At 37.8% G+C, this 18,159-nt stretch overlaps 1 protein-coding gene across 7 annotated transcripts in view; it reads left to right on the top strand.

The window, feature by feature from the left end:
- SLC25A14 (solute carrier family 25 member 14) overlaps positions 1-18,159 on the top strand; it is a 34,549-nt gene that overhangs the window by 8,343 nt on the left and 8,047 nt on the right. For all 7 annotated transcript variants that reach the window (XM_081566601.1, XM_081566600.1, XM_081566595.1 and 4 more), the window contains 5 exons: positions 1,172-1,266; positions 2,545-2,630; positions 6,078-6,173; positions 14,249-14,373; positions 15,169-15,304. In XM_081566601.1, the coding sequence (XP_081422727.1) occupies positions 1,172-1,266; positions 2,545-2,630; positions 6,078-6,173; positions 14,249-14,373; positions 15,169-15,304 (538 nt within the window). The remainder of the gene's footprint in view (positions 1-1,171; positions 1,267-2,544; positions 2,631-6,077; positions 6,174-14,248; positions 14,374-15,168; positions 15,305-18,159) is intronic.

Genomic DNA, 18,159 nt, shown 5'->3' with positions numbered 1-18,159 from the left:
ATTTGTAAGATTGGTGTTAATTTATTAAATGTTTGGTAGAATTCCCTAGTGAAATTATCTGCGCCTGGAGATTTCCTTTTTGGAAACTTAAATTATAAATAAAAATGTTTTAAGTGTTATGAGATTATTTGGATTATCTTTTTCATATTGATTGGATTTTGGTAGTTTGTGGTTCTCAAAGAATTAATCCATTTCTTCTGAGTTGTTGAATTTATATCATAAGGTTGTTTATTGTTATTGTTGAGTCGCTAAGTGATGTCCAACTCTTTTGAAACCCCATGGACTATATAGCCCGCTAGGCTCCTTTGTCCATGGGATTATCCAGGCAAGAATATTAGTCATTCCCTTCTCCCAAGGGACCTTCCCAACCCAGGGATCAAAGCTGGGTCTCCTGCATTGCAGGTGGATTCTTTACCACTGGGCCACCATTCTTCTAATGACTGTAGGGTTGTAGTGTTATTCCCCATGTCATTCCTGATACTGGTGACTTACTGCTTTTCTCCTATCACTACCATGACCCTTACTAGAGGTTTATTAATTTTGTTGACTTTTTCCGGAATAACTTTTTGTTTCATTGATTTTTCTCTATTTTCCTGTTTTCAATTTTATTAATTTATGCTGTTTATTATTTACTTCCTTCTGCTTGCTTTGGGTTCACTTTGCTGTTCTTTTTTCTTGTTTCATGAGGGTAGGAACTTAGATTATTGATTTTGAGACTCTCCCTCTTTTCTAATGTAAGCATTTTGTGCTATAAATTTCTCTCTCAGCACTGCTTTGGCTGCATCCCGCATATTTTAAAAGGTTGAAATTTCGTTTTCATTCAATTTTATGTGTTTAAAAAATACACTGATGTCACCCAAGGATTGTTTAGAAGTATCATTTAATTTCCAAGTGTTCGTGGGTTTTCCTTACCTTACTGATTTCCAGTTTAATTCCATTATGGTGAGAGAACATACTGTATATAATATCAATTATTTTAAATTTTTTGAGGTTTGTTTTATGACCTAAATATGCTCTCTCGGTGCATGTTCCATGGATACTTGAAAACAATGCATATTTTGCTGTTTTTATGGAATGAGGTGGGTGATGGAAGTGAATAGGCAGTCTAGATATGTATATTCTGCAAGTATACGATAAGGATAACTTTTTTTTCTTTCCTTCTTTTTGGCAGAATCGCTCCTGCTTTACTAAGACAGGCATCATATGGCACCATTAAAATTGGCATTTACCAGAGCTTGAAGAGATTATTTGTAGAACGTTTAGAAGGTCAGTGTAGACTCCTCATTCTCTTTTGAGATAACACTCAAAGGGATTGTTGAAATTATGCTTAGTGAGAAGTATTAATCATGGGGTGTCTGAGAATGGATAACAGTCATTGCAAGGACAAACTAAGCTTGTACTGATTTGAGATTAATCCCACTATAGGTTTGAGGGATCTGCTCTTCAAGTTTGTCCCTTTTCCTGTCAAACAGAAAAAGGCTTCTGGTCATCACAGAGGGAACATGGAACACACTTGTTGATAAAATTAATGCTGTCCTCATCTATAAGAGAACTTCAACTATAAGGAATCCTCAACTATAAGGAATCCTAGCTATGGGTTTTGATAAGCTTTGGTTAAATAGAGTGGTTTTATATATACATAAAATATGGCCATCTTAACCCATATTCAGTATTACCATATGTCTATTTGCTGCTATAGCTTTTTCAGCTACATACTGTACTAAAATGATTATTTTACTACAGGCCTGAGGCTGTTGCATAGTTGGGGACAGCTGGAGAGCTTTTCGGTTAGTAATGTCCTTTGAATTGCTTTATTTTCTAAATTAGCTTTTTCTGAAGCCTCCTCTTTAAGGATCCTGAAGTATTCTAGTCCTGAAATAATTTCCTCTCACATTTTCTTCACTTGGGTTTACCTAGTTTCTCTTCGTAGGCTCTTCATGGTAAGGAGGCATGGTGAAGATTGAATTTTAGAATAATATGCTCTGTGGTTTCTTTGCTCTTTTCTCTAGCTGAGAGAATTTAGGTCCAAGTGACTAGTTTTTCACATTTAACTACAGAAATCTTCTGTAAATAAATAGAGGCTAGTAGCTATCAAAGCCAATGAAAATTAGTATGTAGGAAATTTTTTTCTATTAGACATAAGATTTTATTTTTTAATATTTGGTTCTGAGTCTTTAGAGTTGATGATTCTCTAGAAAGAGACTTAAGATTTTTTCTTTAGATGTTTGAAGTGATTAAAGTGCTATTTGTACTTTCTGAATTTATATGGAATATTGGCAGTTATATAGAATAATAGGATATATTCCAGTGTATTTTAGAAATATTTTAAAATAATCTATGTTTTACAAGTTTTTTGTTTCAGTACTCATTTGGAACCTAGAAATATTTGAGTTTCTTTATTTTCATAAGCTTTGTAGTTCATTTCTATAGTCATTTCTCTGACCATGGTTCCCTTCCTCTGATAGCTCAGTACTCTCTTTTCAGAAACCCTCTTCTCAGTGCCTCTTATAAGCAGACCTTTCTTTTTTGTGTTCCTTTTTACAGATGAAACTCTTTTAATTAATATGATATGTGGAGTAGTGTCAGGAGTGATATCTTCTGCTATAGCCAATCCCACCGATGTGCTGAAGGTAAGAGAAGTCTGGTTGCATTGGGTGTATTCAGTGTGAAGCAAAAAGAGCATGAGCTTTGTATCAGATTTGGTCACAAATCCCTACTGTGTCACTTGCCAGTTGTAAAACCTTGGGCAGATCACTTAACTGCTTTAAGCCTCAGTTTTCTCATTTGTAAAATGAAGATAATTCAGCATATAATACATGAAGTTGTCAAGAATTAAAGATAATATATGTAAACTATCATTACACATGGTAAATAGTAGATGCTCAATAAATGCTGCTAAGTCGCTTCAGTCGTGTCCGACTCTGTGCGACCCCATAGACGGCAGCCCACCAGGCTCCGCCGTCCCTGGGATTCTCCAGGCAAGAATACTGGAGTGGGTTGCCATTTCCTTCTCCAGTGCATGAAAGGGGAAAGTGAAAGTGAAGTCGCTCAGTCGTGTCCGACTCTTAGCGACCCCATGGACTGTAGCCCACTAGGCTCCTCCGTCCATGGGATTTTCCAGGCAAGAGGACTAGAGTGGGGTGCCATTGCCTTCTCCGGCTCAATAAATAGTAGTCGATTTATTATGATGTGCATTAATCCATTGGTCTGCAGACTATAGAGTATGCAAACCTTTAAACATTCTTTCCAAGGGCTATGCAATTTTAAGGGTATCAATTTCCAGACCCCTTACTTTCTTTATACCCTTCTCAAAAACTGATCTAAAAATGAACTCATGTTTATAACAACCCTTTCCCCACTTCAAAGGAGGAAGGCATATTCCCCCACCCATCCCAAATCTTAGTATGGAATATTGACCTGTAGTGTAATCTGGACTATCAAACAAAGGGATACACTGAAATACAGTTTTAGAGAAACCTCCTTTAATGACTAATTGAGGTATCTTAAGTCTATAATGTCAATGTCTTTTCCTGTCTTATCCATATTTCTATTAAGGATGAGATTTGGCTTAAAATTATATATTTTGGCCTATGTTGAGATATTCTGAATTCAGAACCAGAACATTATAGGTTAGTGGTGCTGAGTTTTTTACAATATAATTGGATTTCTTTCAGTATTTATCAGAACACAGAATGAAACATTTATTTAATTATATCAGTAATATCAGTCTATATTTTGTTTAATCTAATGATTGAATTTGATCTAATAGTATCAATCTATATCTTATATTTGAGATAGAGTGGTAAACATTTCCAACTTATTAACTCATTTAAGCTTATGGTAATTAAAATTACTAAATATATGATTAAAATGTATAAGAAGATCCCAAGTTTTAAAAAATTATTTTAGGAGAAATGTGAGGGGAAAAAAAGTAAGAGAACATATACTTTATTCATTTGAAACCACAGGTGGCTAGGTTAAGTGGAAAGGGCATCTGTTGTGATTCAGAGAGTTTTGAGAACCGAGAGAGTGACTTGAAAAACAGTACACATGAAAGAAACCAGTGGCGGTTGATGAAGAATCTATGAAAATGATATTTCTGGATTAAATTGAGAAAATTTTACCTACAGAATTTTTATATCACTTTAGAGTATACAGACCAAGTATTTTTAAAGATAACTGACTACATCCTAAAATTCTAAAATATTTGCAATGTAATTACACTTGTTAGAATGTACTTTTCAGATTCACTTCAGTTTCCTGTCCCTCTGACCTGTCTGGTACAGTTGCAACCACCGACCAATGCTACAGTCTACCTTTTCCTTTCTTATACTTAGGTAGGACTGAGTGGTGAGTGGTGGTGGGGAGTGGAGGACCAGGGTAGTCACAATCTTATTAGGAGTTATAATCACTGTTGATCTGTTTAATCCTTTCACTTATCCTTGAACAGTTCTCTCTCTGAACTATGTGCTACTTTCTTGCCTGTGTGCATGTAGTTCTCTTTTTGCCTGCAATGATTTTTCCCCCTTTTCTCATGAATTTGTCCTTCAAGACGGTTCAGAAACAGAGTCAGGACTAGGACAACACAAGTGAGATACTTCCCTTGGGTGCAAAATGTAAGGATGTGCCAAAAAAACCTCAATAATCAAGAGAAATAACATTTTATGCAATCTTTTTTAAAAATTAAAATGAGTGCAAAAAATTCATGATGAAACAAAATAGCCATATTTTGTACAATCCATCTCACTTGCTTACGTTAATCCTGCCCTGTTGGATCCTGTCTTTAGTTACAATTTTGATGATTGGTTCATCGTGGGTTTTTGTGCATTCATTTTGATTTTTAAGAATATTGCATTGAAATATCATTTATCTGAATTGCTGAGGTTTTTTTTTACACCCCCCTGCTATATTCTGTGGCTGAGGAAAGTGCCACACTTACCTCGATGTCATCCCAACCCTGCTCAGGAATTACCTCCATAAAGAAGTCCTCTACTTACCATAGGATATTTATGGTTTCAGTTTGTCTTTGTGATAGTTTCTATTTCATTTTAATATGGTTTAGGTTTTATTTCTACACTCTTAGTAGTAGCAGTTGACTTTCCACATAAAAACATATTGCTGTACCGTGACTTACCAAGAACATTTATTAAAACCTAGAGTTGTGCTTAATGAAAGTCAGGCCTGCAGTTGGTCCACTAGAATTTAGTGACTGACTACTACGATCTGTGTGTGCTCTCAGTGGTGAATTGTACCAGATCTTTCACATGGCCTGTCAATGCTATGTCCCCTTTCTTGTGCCTCTCAGAGGCTACTTTGCAGAATACAATGTCATGCTTTTTACAAGTAAAACTCAATGTAAGGTCTTGTGAGCATTAAATTATATTTTCAAACTCCCCCCTGCTTTTTACACCTCAATAAACAATGCATGTTCAATGTAGCAAAAAGTGGAAGGCAGAAAAAACACAAAAGAGAGAAATGCCCACTTATGGCTTCATCACTTAGATTTAGGCTGCCATCAACATTTGGTTGTGCATATGGTTATTTTTAAGTTTATGTATTTTTGATAAAAATGATATGCCATACATACTGCTTTGCAACCTGCTTTTTCTATCTAGCAGTTAATTGTTGACATTTTCAAATATCCACAAATATTCTACAATCAAATTTTATGGCTGCATACTATTCCATTAAATGGATGTTTCATACTTTATGCAACTAATCTTTTGTTATTTTTGAACATACAGGTTGTTTCTAGTTTTTCACTAAACTAATCATAGTTTAAATGGATTCTTTTCTACCCTCTTTGAGTACTTGTTCTTTTTTTTCCCCCAATTTTCTTCCAACTCCAGAAATGATGGACTTAATATGAAGAATGTGAGGATGATGAAAATCATCTTTATAAAATATACTTTGACACAAATAATGCTTTCTATACATAGCTTAAGTCATTAATTTCATCCTAATTGCAGGCTGATTTTTTTGATAATTCCCAAATACTGTTTTCTTCATTTTAAATGAGTGAAATGTTTCATTTTGGTTCTCTGTCAAAACAAAATGTGCACCTCTTCCGATTTTAGATTCGAATGCAGGCTCAAGGAAGCTTGTTCCAAGGCAGCATGATTGGCAGCTTCATTGATATATACCAACAAGAAGGTACCCGGGGTTTGTGGAGGGTGAGTACTCTTGGTATTATTATTTACACCTGGAATTTGTGAAGAAGACCTTTTATATAAAGCATAAAATTGTGAATTGTCACCTTATACTATGTAAGATTCTTGATAACCTCAAAAAGGTAAGAAGGTAAGAAGCTCCTTATCACCTTTGAAAGGACCAAAACTTATCAGTTGTCTTTCAGTTCAGTTCAGTCACTCGGTTGTGCCCAACTCTTTGCTACCCCATGGACTGCAGCACAACAGGCCTCCCTGTCCATCACCAACTCCTGGAGTTTACTCAAACTCATGTCCATTGAGTCAGTGATGCCATCCAACCATCTCATCCTCCATTCTCCCTTTCTCCTCCTGCCTTCAATCTTCCCAGCATCAGGGTATTTTTTAATGAGTCAGTTCTTCGCATCAGGTGGCCAAATTATTGGAGCTGCAGCTTCAGCACTAGTGCTTCCAATGAATATTCAGGACTGATTTCCTTTAGGGTTGACTGCTTTGATCTTGCAGTCCAAAGGACTCTCAAAAGTCTTCTCCAACACCAGAGTTCAAAAGCATTAATTCTTCGATGCTCAGCTTTCTTTATGGTCCAACTCTCACATCCATACATGACTATTGAAAAAACCATAGCTTTGATGATATGGACCTTTGTTGGCAAATAAATGTGTCTGCTTTTTAAAAAAATTTATTTATTTTTTAATTGAAGGATAGTTGCTTTACAGAATTTTGTTGTTTTCTATCAAACCTCAACATGAATCAGCCATAGGTATACATATATCCCCTCCCTCTTGAACCTCAAGAGGAACCACAATATGATGGGCATATTTTGCCCATCTTTGCATGAAATGTTCCCTTGGTATCTCTAATTTTCTTGAAGAGATCTCTAGTCATTCCCATTCTATTGTTTTTCTCCATTTCTTTGGATTGATCACTTTAACATTATAAAAGTTAAAAGATATACTATAAAATATTGAGAAAATATATGAAGAAGAAAAATATCCAGTAATCCCACTAGCTAGTAATGTCTGTGCTTTTTAATATACTGTCTAGGTTGGTCATAGCTTTTCTTCCAAGGAGCAAGCGTCTTTTAATTTCATGGCTACAGTTACCATCTGCATTGATTTTGGAGCCCAAGAAAATAGAATCTGTCACTGTTTCTATTGTTTCCCCATCTACTTGCCATGAAGTGTTGGGACCAGATGCCATGATCTTAGTTTTTTGAATGTTGAGTTTTAAGCCAGCTTTTTCACTCTCCTCTTTCACTTTCATCAAGAGCCTCTTTAGTTCCTCTTCGCTTTCTGACATAAGGGTGGTATCATCTGTATATCTGAGGTTATTGATACTTCTCTTGGCAATCTTGATTCCAGCTTGTGCTTCATCCAGCCTGGCATTTTGCATGATGTTCTCTGCATATAAGTTAAATAAGCATGGTGACAATATACAGCCTTAATGTACTCCTTTCCCAATTTGGAACCAGTCTTGTGCTCCATGTTCAGTTCTAACTGTTGCTTCTTGACCTGCATACAGATTTCTAAAGAGGCAGGTGAGGTGGGCTGGTATTCCCATCTCTTGAAGAATTTTCCACAGCTTGTTGTAATCCACACAGTCAAAGGCTTTAGCGTAGTCGATGAAGCAGAAGCAGATGTTTTTCTGGAATTCTCATGCTTTTTCTATGATCCAGCACATGTTGGCAATTTGATCTCTGATTCGTCTGCCTGTTTTAAATCCAGCTTGAACATCTGGAAGTTCTTGGTTCATGTACTGTTGAAGCCTAGCTTGGAGAATTTTGAGCATTACTTTGCTAACATGTGAGATGAGTGCAATTGTGTGGTAGTTTGAACATTCTTTGGCATTGCCTTTCTTTGGGTTTGGAATGAAGACTGACTTTTTCCAGTCCTGTGGCCACTTTTGAGTTTTCCAAATTTGCTGGCATATTGAGTGCAGCACTTTCACAGCATCATCTTTGAGAATTTGAAATAGCTCAACTGGAATTCCATCACCTCCACTAGCTTTGTTTGTAGTGATGCTTCCTAAGGCGGCCCACTTGACTTTGGACTCCAGGATGTCAGGCTCTAGGTGAGTGATCACACCATCGTGGTTATCTGGGTCATGAAGATCTTTTTTGTACAGTTCTTCTGTGTATTCTTGCCACTTCTTCTTAATATCTCCTGCTTCTGTTAGGTGCATATCATTTCTGCCCTTTATTGTTCCCATCTATGCATGAAATGTTCCCTTGGTATCTCTAATTTTCTTGAAGAGATCTCTGGTCATTCCCATTTTGTTGTTTTTCTCCATTTCTTTAGATTGATCACTTTAACATTGTAAAAGTTAAAATACATACTATAAAATATTGAGAAAATATATGAAGAAGAAAAATATCCAGTAATCCCACTAACTAGAAATATCACTGTTAACATTTTGTCATATTATCTTCCAGTCTTCTATGTGTACTTTGGGTTTTTTTTTTTGTTCCTGTAACTTTTTATCCTATGTTAATCACTTAAGTTTGTAATGTTAAATAAGACTACTAGTAGTACAGAGTATAATGGGAAATTCATTAATAGGTTCTTAAAAGGGAGAGACTCACTTTTATTTTTTCTTTATGATTTTCCCTAACAGTGCTGTCCTGTGCTTAGTCGCTCAGTCGTGTCTGATTCTTTGTGACCCCATGGACTGTAGCCCTCCAGGCTCCTCTGTCCATGGGTATCCTCCAGGCAAGAATACTGGAGTGTGTTGCCATGCCTTCTTCCAAGGGATCTCCCCAACCCAGGGATTGAACCCACGTCTCCTGCATTTGCAGGCAGATTCTTAAGCCACCAGGGAATGTCAAACATACAGAAAAGTTGAAAGAACACAACAATGAACAGAACCTACATACCTGGATTAAATGACTCAAAGTTTAGTCATATTTGCTTTATCCACTTACGTATATGTATACACATATGCATACCCACCCACCCACCCCCACACACACACACTCTTTCTTTTTGCTAAACTATTTGAAAGGAAGTTGCAGACATCATAGTACTCCCCTAAGTACTTCGTTATGCATATCCTAAGAATAAGGACATTCTCCTACATAATGACAATAAAGGCTCCAATATTTTGGCCACCTGATGTGAAGAACTGACTCATTAGAAAGGCCCTGACGCTGGGAAAGATTGAAGGCAGGAAGAGAAGGGGACAACAGAGGATGAGATTGTTGGATAGCATCACTGACTCAATGGACATGAGTTTGAGCAAGCTCTGGGAGATGGTGAAGGACAGGGAAGCCTGACGTGCTGCGGTCCATGGGGTCACAAAGAGTTGGACACGACTGAGTGACTGAACAACAACAACAAATTGTCACACCTCAGAAAATTAATAAGTCCCTAATACCTAACACCTAGTCCATATTCAAATTTCCTTTACTGATGATATCAACCCAGTTTTCTTATAAAATGTTTCCTTGCATTTCCCCTGTATTTCCTGTATACTGGAGGTTAGATCTGTTGGCTTGATTAGATGCATGTGAAATGTTTTTGGTAAGAGACCTGCATAGGTGACCCTGTATGTCATATTGCACCACAGCAAGAGGCACATAATGTTAGGTTGTCCCCAAATTAGTGATGCCAAGTTTGTTCACTTGTTAAGATACTGTCCACCACCTCTTACCATAATAAAAGATAAGTTTTCCCCCCTTTGCAATTAGCAGGTAATGTTTATGGTAATATATCTAACAACAACATGCATATATTCTGTTACTTAATAACCTTTCATCAATGGCATCCATCAATGATACTTGAGGTTTGGTTTTGGATAAAAAGGCCCTTTGAGGTACCCTATCTTGATTAGTCTAATTTAAAACCAGAAAATGGAACTAACTAGAACTCTTTCACTTTTTCACAAACTAATGCTAGGAGAAAGACAAACACAGAGCAATAAATAAAATTGAAGATTTTTGTCAGGGGAACATAGCTACTTTATTTTTATTTAAAATAATCTTTTAATTGTAATAAAAGATATATAACACAGTTTTACATAGTTGTACAACCAGTCTCCAGAATTCTTTTCACCCTGCAAAATTGGGACTCTGTACCTGTTAAACAACAACATGCCATTTCCCCCTCCCCCAGCCCCTGGCCACCAGCCTTTTATTATCTCCCTATGAATTTGATGGTTCTGAGTACTTCATGTAAGTGGAATCATACAATATTTGTTTTTTTATTACTGGTTTATTTCACTTAGCATAATGTCTTCAAGGTTCGACCATGTTGTCACATGGGTCAGAATTCCTTTTTTAAAGCTGAACAATACTCTGTTATATACATACACCACATTTTGTTAATCCATTCATCCATTGATGAACATTTAGTTTGTTTCTGTATTTTGGCTCTTGCGAATAATGCTGCTGTGAACATGGATGTGCAGATACCTTTTCAAGACTGATTTCAATTCTTTATGTATATACCTAGAAGTGGGACTGCTGGCTTGTATGATAATTCTGTTTAACTTTTTGAGGAACTGAAAATGGCTGCTTTTACAATTCAGGCTGTTTACATCATCTAGACATGTAAGGTAAAGAAATGAAATACATTGTGTTCTGTATTCTTTTGACTTCCCAGGTGGCGCTAATGGTAAAAAAAACCCACCTGCCAGTGTAAGAGATGTGGGTTCAATCCCTGGGTTGGGAAGATCCCCTGGAGGAGGAAATGGCAACCCACTCCAGTATTCTTGCCTGGAGAATCCCATGGACAGAGGAGCCTGGCAGGCTACAGTTCAGGGGTCGCAAAGAGTCGGACATGACTGAGCAACTTAGCACATTCTTTTGACACAGACACGTATTATTTACATATTAAAATGCAGGAATCTTTTTTTCATTTCAACAGGGAAGTATGTTTGCGTTTTTCTTCAAACACAGGGCTCTTTTCGTCTGTATTTAATTTTCTTGCTTTGATTATAATAACATGGGTACTAGAAAGATTTCATTTTCACTGGAAGCATTTCCCTTTCTTCTTAACTCCATTGTAAGAAATAACAGCAGGATGAAGAAGGAAATGGCAGCCCACTCCAGTATTCTTGCCTGGAGAATCCCAGGGACAGGGGAGCCTGGTGGGCTGCCGTCTATGGGGTTGCACAGAGTCGGACACGACTGAAGCGACTTAGCAGCAGTAGCAGCAGTAGACACCAAAGTAGGTGGAAAGGTCGCTGGCTTCATTTTGTCAGCTAACAAAGCCAAGACCACATAAGAAAAGTTTCTCAAGGAAGGTGACTGAACAGGGACAGTCCTCTGCCCTGTAGCTGATACCACTTCCAACGTTCATTCATGAACATGCAATGTAAATGTTCTTTGATTCATTCATTAAATAAAGGGTGACTGTTAGGTGTCAAGAAAAAAAAAAAAGAAATAACAGCAGGAGTACAGTAAGAAAGTGACGGCACTTAGGTCAGGGTTGGAGAGACAGTAGAACAGTGACCTGGAAAGCACTTGCCCTGTTCATTGCTGCCGTGCACTATGGGAGTCCAGTGTGGGCTTTCAAGAGAGGCTGAAAATCTGCATTCCTGTGTGAAGTATCCATTCCTGCAGTGTTGTTTTTTTTTTATGTTGACAGCTAATTCAGCCTTCTAAGAAACACTGTAGACCACGTAAAAAATGTCTGTGACCAAAATTCAGCCCATGGGGCCATACTTTCACCAAATTAGTCTTCTGGGGCCACCTTCTAACAGAGTTGAGCAGGTGGAAGGGTCAGAGAGAAAGGTACTGCTGGGCGAACCAGCCTGATCAGCAGAATCAAGCATCTAATGACAGCACATCTCCATCACGCCCACTTTATGAATTGCGTTTGGGAATTTAGAGAGGATTGAACTCTAATTTTAACAGGTATCCCAGAAAGCAGTTACTCCTCCTGGTATATTATTTTCAGTTTTTTATCAAGTTATTTTAAATTTTATTTTCTGGCCATGTCACACAGCATGTGGGATCTTAGTTCCCCAACCAGGAATCAGACTCATGCCCCCTAGATTGGAAGCATGGAGTCATTACCACTGGACCAGCAGGGAAGTCCCTCAGTTTTTTAAATGATATTTAAACACAGTTATAAAAGTAAAATATTCCTTGTAAAAATTTTTACATAAATATGTCATTTGTGTATATATCTCTCCTCCTAAAGTTAGAATGCTCAGTCACTTCAGTTGTGTCTGATGCTTTATGACCCCATGGATTATAGCCCACCAGGCTCCTCTGTCCATGGGTTTCCCAGCCACTGGAATGGGTTGCCATTTGCTACTCCAGGAGATCTTCCCGACCCAGGAATCGAACCTGCATCTCACATGTCTCCTACATTGGCAGGCAGATTCTTTACCCACTGAGCCACCTGGGAAACCCAGTTAGAATAATGCTATCTCTTCCCTTCTTTAGCATTATAAGCATTTTCTTGTGTTATTATTATTCTTCAAAAACATGACTTTTTAATGCTCTAGCAACCCTGTGTTGTAATGTAAGCTGTGATAGGAATAGTGTGCTCGTGATTGAAAAGCTGGTAGTGTTACTGCAGGAGGACTTGTAAGGAAGTACACTTTGCCTTGGCCTTCTCCCTGGCTATGTCATACCTTTTGTGTGATCCTAGTGTATCCTTTCTGCACATCCTAAATTCTGTGAATTAAACTCAAAAGCTCTCCTCTCCCTACTGACTTTTGCTTCATGCTTTTATTTTTTAAATTATTTATTTATTTATTCTTGGCTTTGCTCGGTCTTTGTTGCTGTGTGTGGACTTTCTCTAGTTGTGGCAAGCGGAAGCTACTCTTCGTTGCAGTATGTGGGCTTTTCATTGTGGTGGGTTCTCTTACTGTGGAACACGGACTCTAGGGCAGGCTCAATAGTTGTTGCTCCCAGGCTTAGTTACTCCTGGCCATGTGGGATCCTCCCGGACCAGGGATTGAACCCGTGTCCCCTGCATTGGCAGGTGGTTTCCCAACCACTGGACCACCAGGGAAGCCCAACATCTTTATTGAGATAATTCACATACCATAAAATTTGCCATCTTAAAGTATATAGTTTAATGTTTCTTGGATATCCACAGACTTGTACAACCATCACCACTGTCTAAGTTTAGAACATCTCATCACCAGAGAAAAAACCTTATACCCATTCATAGTCACTTCTCACAACCTCCAACCCTCCCAGACCTAGGCAACCACTAATCTGCTTTCTGTCTCTGTATATTTCCCAATTCTGGCATTTCATGTAAATGTAATTATACAATATGTGGCATTTATGACTGACTGCTTTAACATACTATTCTAAGAGTTTCATCTGTGTTTTAGCATTTATCAGTACTTCATTTCTGTTTATGGCTGAATAATAATTCTATTGTATGTACATACCACATTTTGTTTATCCTTTCATCAATTAATAAGTATTTGTACTTTTGGGCTGTTATGAATAATGCTGTTATGAACATTTATGTACAAATTTTTGCATAAATATATGTTTGAATTCTCTTGGGTATATCTGGATGCGAAATTGATTGGTCATATAGTAATTCTATGTTTAACTTTTTCAGGAATTGCCAAAGTGTTTATCACAGTGGCTGCTCTATATGGTATTCCCACCAGCAGTATATGATTGTATATCTTCTTTGGGGAATTATCTTCGTTGGGAAAATGCACATTTTAAAAATTGGATTGTTTGTCTTTCTATTGTTGAGTTGTAACAGTTCTTTATATATTTTGGATTCTGGTCCATATATTAATATAATATATGCTTTGTACTAGTCCAGATATATGATTTGCAAATATTTTCTCCCATTGTGTGTGTTGTTGTTTTACTAATCACAAGAATGTTTAATTATGATGAAGTCCATTTATCTATTTTTCTTTTGTTGTTTGTGCTTTAGGTGTCATATCAATGATTTTATTTTTAGTACAATAAGAGAATTGGGAATTTATAAATGTTTCAGTATATGCGATTGATGTGAAAGAGTGATCTTATGCTGCAGACTTGGATTTTTTTCTGCCATTTTTTAATTCCTGACCTATTTTGTTCACCTTTTGACTTAACTCACTACCAATGTATTTCCCCAGTGTCTCATGTCACTTATGTTTTGTAGGGTGTTGTCCCAACTGCTCAGCGGGCTGCCATCGTCGTGGGAGTAGAGCTACCAGTATATGATATTACGAAGAAGCACTTGATATTGTCAGGGCTGTTGGGAGACACAATCTTAACTCACTTTGTGTAAGTCTGATAGGTTGTGTTCATTCCATATTGTCAGTACTTCAAGCACAAAAATCATCTTTCACTGAAGTCCTCATCTAGAACTGGTAATGGGTACATATGGCCTAAATACCTTTTTCTCTCTCATCACCAGAACTTCAAGCCTTCTGATAAACATACAGAGATTCCAGATGCAATAGGCACTTTGGTACTTGGGAGCAGTGACTAATTCCAGATGTCTGCAGTATTTGCATTTGTTCATATATAGACTCTATACCTAATAAACTCATCTATTATTTGCTTTGATTAATTTTGGGTCAGAGAGCAAATTTTCTCAATGATAAACAGAATAAAAGGGTGAAATTTTATAGGGCTTGTGAAGCAAGACCACAGTTTTGGACTGAAGACTGTTGCTCATTTCATCTTACATTTTCTTCATCTTGCAACTTTTATGATATTTTACTACTCAGATTCCTTTTGCATATGATGTTGTGACTTGAAAAGTTTACATAACTAGTAGATGATGCATAATACTTCCTGCTTAGGAAACTTGCTAGACTTACAAACTGTCTCTTTTTTTAAAAAAAAAAAAAGCTATCTGAATTTTGGATTGAAAAATGAAGGGGACAGCTTCACTTTTAAGAGACTAATGTCTCTTTAGTAAAGATTTCCTTTCTCTTTAGATTGTAATAAAAGAGCAAGTGCCAGGTTTTATGTGATGTCTGATTCATAGTACATTTATGTTTGACCTAATTTCTGTTTACGTGGGCAGAGGTGAAAGTGAGCAGTCTGTCTTCTCACAGTTTTTATCTTTAGTTCCAGCTTTACATGTGGCTTGGCTGGGGCTCTGGCTTCCAATCCAGTTGATGTGGTACGAACTCGCATGATGAACCAGAGGGCAATTGTGGGACACGTGGACCTCTATAAGGGCACTTTGGATGGCATTTTAAAGGTACGCACATAGTGAACTTGGATTATATTTTTTATTTTCGTTGATGTCTCAGACCTTCTTGCAGTCCTTATTCTTAGTTGCTGCTCTGAAGATGGAAGAATCATTATGTCTATTTTTAGTAGCCTCTCAGAGTAATTCCCAGGTAGGAAAACTGTCTCCTTGGTAATCTGCTGATGCTTAGTGGTCCTTGATATTATTATTCCAGTTTGAATGCTTAAGACTGCAGGATACCTTATCAATAGCACCATGTAGAATTACTGATGAAAAGGACCTGACATATTCCACATTTGCCCACTTCAGACAAGGCAGAGATGCTGTAATAGAAAATCTGATACTCGATTCTAGTTCAGTATTGTACTATTGTTCCCAGTTTGGCTTTGAAAGTTTCTGCTGTGTTATGTTTGTAGGAAGCTGAGAATCATACTGGTATTATGCATTATATAACCACTAGTAATAATACTTCTAAAAAAGCAAATTTGGAGCTAAAATATGATACTATTATATAGTTTCTCTACTGTTATCAGTTTAGTTAACTATTATCTATCAGATACCATTTTATTTTATTAATATTTTATTTTTTAATTAGCTAATTATTGGTTGTGCTGGGTCTTCATCCTCCTGGATCAGGGATCAGACCCATGTCCCCTGTACTGGCAGGTGAAGTCTCATTCACTACCACCAGGGAAGTCCCCAGGTACCATTTAATAGAAACAGAGGAATTAAAGTGTACCACAGGTATACAACAGATAATCAACACATCTTGTTAAGTGATAAACTCAGGGCTCTATGGGAGGAAATTTTAGTCCAGTTTGGAAATTTGGGATAGGTTTCCTGTAGATGGAAGAATACTGAATATAATAACACATCTGTTGAGTGCTTTACTATGTGTCAGGGACTGTTCTAATGAGACTTTCATGTATTCGTTCATTAATTCTCACAATTACAACACACTGAAGCACTAAGAGGTTAACTAACCTGCCCAAGGTTTCACAGCTAGTAGGTGAGAGAGCTGGGATTTCAACTCAGACCGTTGGTTTCAAACCAACATTTTTAACTACACTGTGGTGCCTTCCCTATGTTGGTGGCTGACGGTTAGTTAAGTTATAAAGGATATTAAATTCTATGTTGAGATGCTTGGGCTTATTTTTTTTAGATGATGAGGAGCTGTTGAAAGGTTTAATCAGGTCAGATTTATATTTTAAATAGATCATGCTGGCTTTGTGGAGAGTGGATCTAAGACAGTGGTTCTCAATCTTAAGTGCACACTGGAATCACCTGGGGAATGTCCTCAGCTTCTGTGCTCACCTCAGACCATTGACATCAGAATAGGGGTCCCCACCCTCTGGGGTCTAATGCCTGATGATCTTAAATGGAGCTGATGTGATAGTAATGGAAATGAAGTGCACAACAAATGTAATACACTTGAATTATCTCAAAACCATCTTGCTCTCCCAGTCCATGGGAAAATTGTCTTCTACAAAACTGATCTCTGGTGCCAAAAAGGATGGGGACCACTGCTCAGAATGTCTGGAGTAGGAGCCAGGTTGTCAGGATTTTCAAAACTCCTCAGGTGATTGCAGTGTTCACCCAAGGTTGAAAACCATAAAACCAAGGGAATAAGCCTGAAAACTTTAACATGTATCTGTACCACCTGGAAGGGAAGGGAAGTCGCTCAGTCGTGTCCGACTCTTTGCGACCCCGTGGACTGTAACCTACCAGGCTCCTCCGTCCATGGGATTCTCCAGGCAAGAATACTGGAGTGGTTTGCCATTTCCTTCTCCAGGTACCACCTGGAGGGCTTGTTAAAATGCAGATGGCTAGGCCCCATCACTGGACTGTGATTCAGTAAGTTTGAAGTAGGACCTGAGAATTTGCATTTCTAACCAGTTCCCAGGCAATACTGATGGTGCTAGTTTGGGACCACACTTAGAGAACTGCTGACCTAGGGATAGGGAAACTTAGTGGAAGGCTCTTAGAGTGGCCTGAGCAAGAGGTGATGAGAGGCTGAACTTGGCATGAATAGTAGGGATAGAGCTGAGAATAATTTAATTGATAAAGTCAACAGGATTTGGTTGACTTGGTGTGGAGAGGTGGGGGAGAAACAAGGTGTCAGAGATAATTTCCCAGTTTTTGGTTTTGGTGACCATGTGGTGACTTTTATTGACAGAGACACTGCAGGAAAAGGAGCAGGTTTTGTGGGGGACATCACAGTTCTGAGATACTTAGTTTGAGGTGCGTGAGGAATACCCAGTGAATATATTTGAATATCCTAGTCTTAACTTGGAGGTTCAGGGGTGGAGGTAAGAACTTGAGGAAACAGTAGTGTACAGGTGTTACATAACTGTGGAGGGGGAGACCAAGGAGAGCAGAAAGAAGAATTCACAAATTTGTTGCTTTCGTCGCACACTGGAGTATTGTAAAGCTCCTTCCATTACTAGTGATTCACAGAAGCAATGATTCTCATACTCTGAAGAGTAGAGTTTTACAAAAGCCCTCCTTTCTATTGCTAACATGCTCATCCTTCCACTTGACAATCACTGGTATAGAGAGAAGAGTAGGACCAAAGAAAGAATTCCCAATTTTTAAGGGCTTGACAGATGAGGAACTCAGGAAAGACACCAAAAGATAACAGTTCAAAAGATATGAGGGAACTTACAAGAGATACTATTGTCATAGAAGCCAAAGGAGAAATGAGTTTCAGGAATGGATGAGAAGTTATTTAATACTGAATAACTGGGATAGAGAGATCCAGTATAAGGGCTGCAAAGTCTGTTGGGTTTAATATTTTCTAGAGGAGGTTTGCTGGATTGGTGTTTGCAAAAGCCAGATTGCTGTCCATTGGAGACTGTGTTTAA

This window comes from Giraffa tippelskirchi, chromosome X, assembly GCF_054371585.1.
Source record: "Giraffa tippelskirchi isolate mGirTip1 chromosome X, T2T-mGirTip1v1.2.pri, whole genome shotgun sequence".
NCBI classification, from domain to species: Eukaryota; Metazoa; Chordata; class Mammalia; order Artiodactyla; family Giraffidae; genus Giraffa; species Giraffa tippelskirchi.
This window is presented reverse-complemented; position numbering and strand designations above follow the sequence as displayed.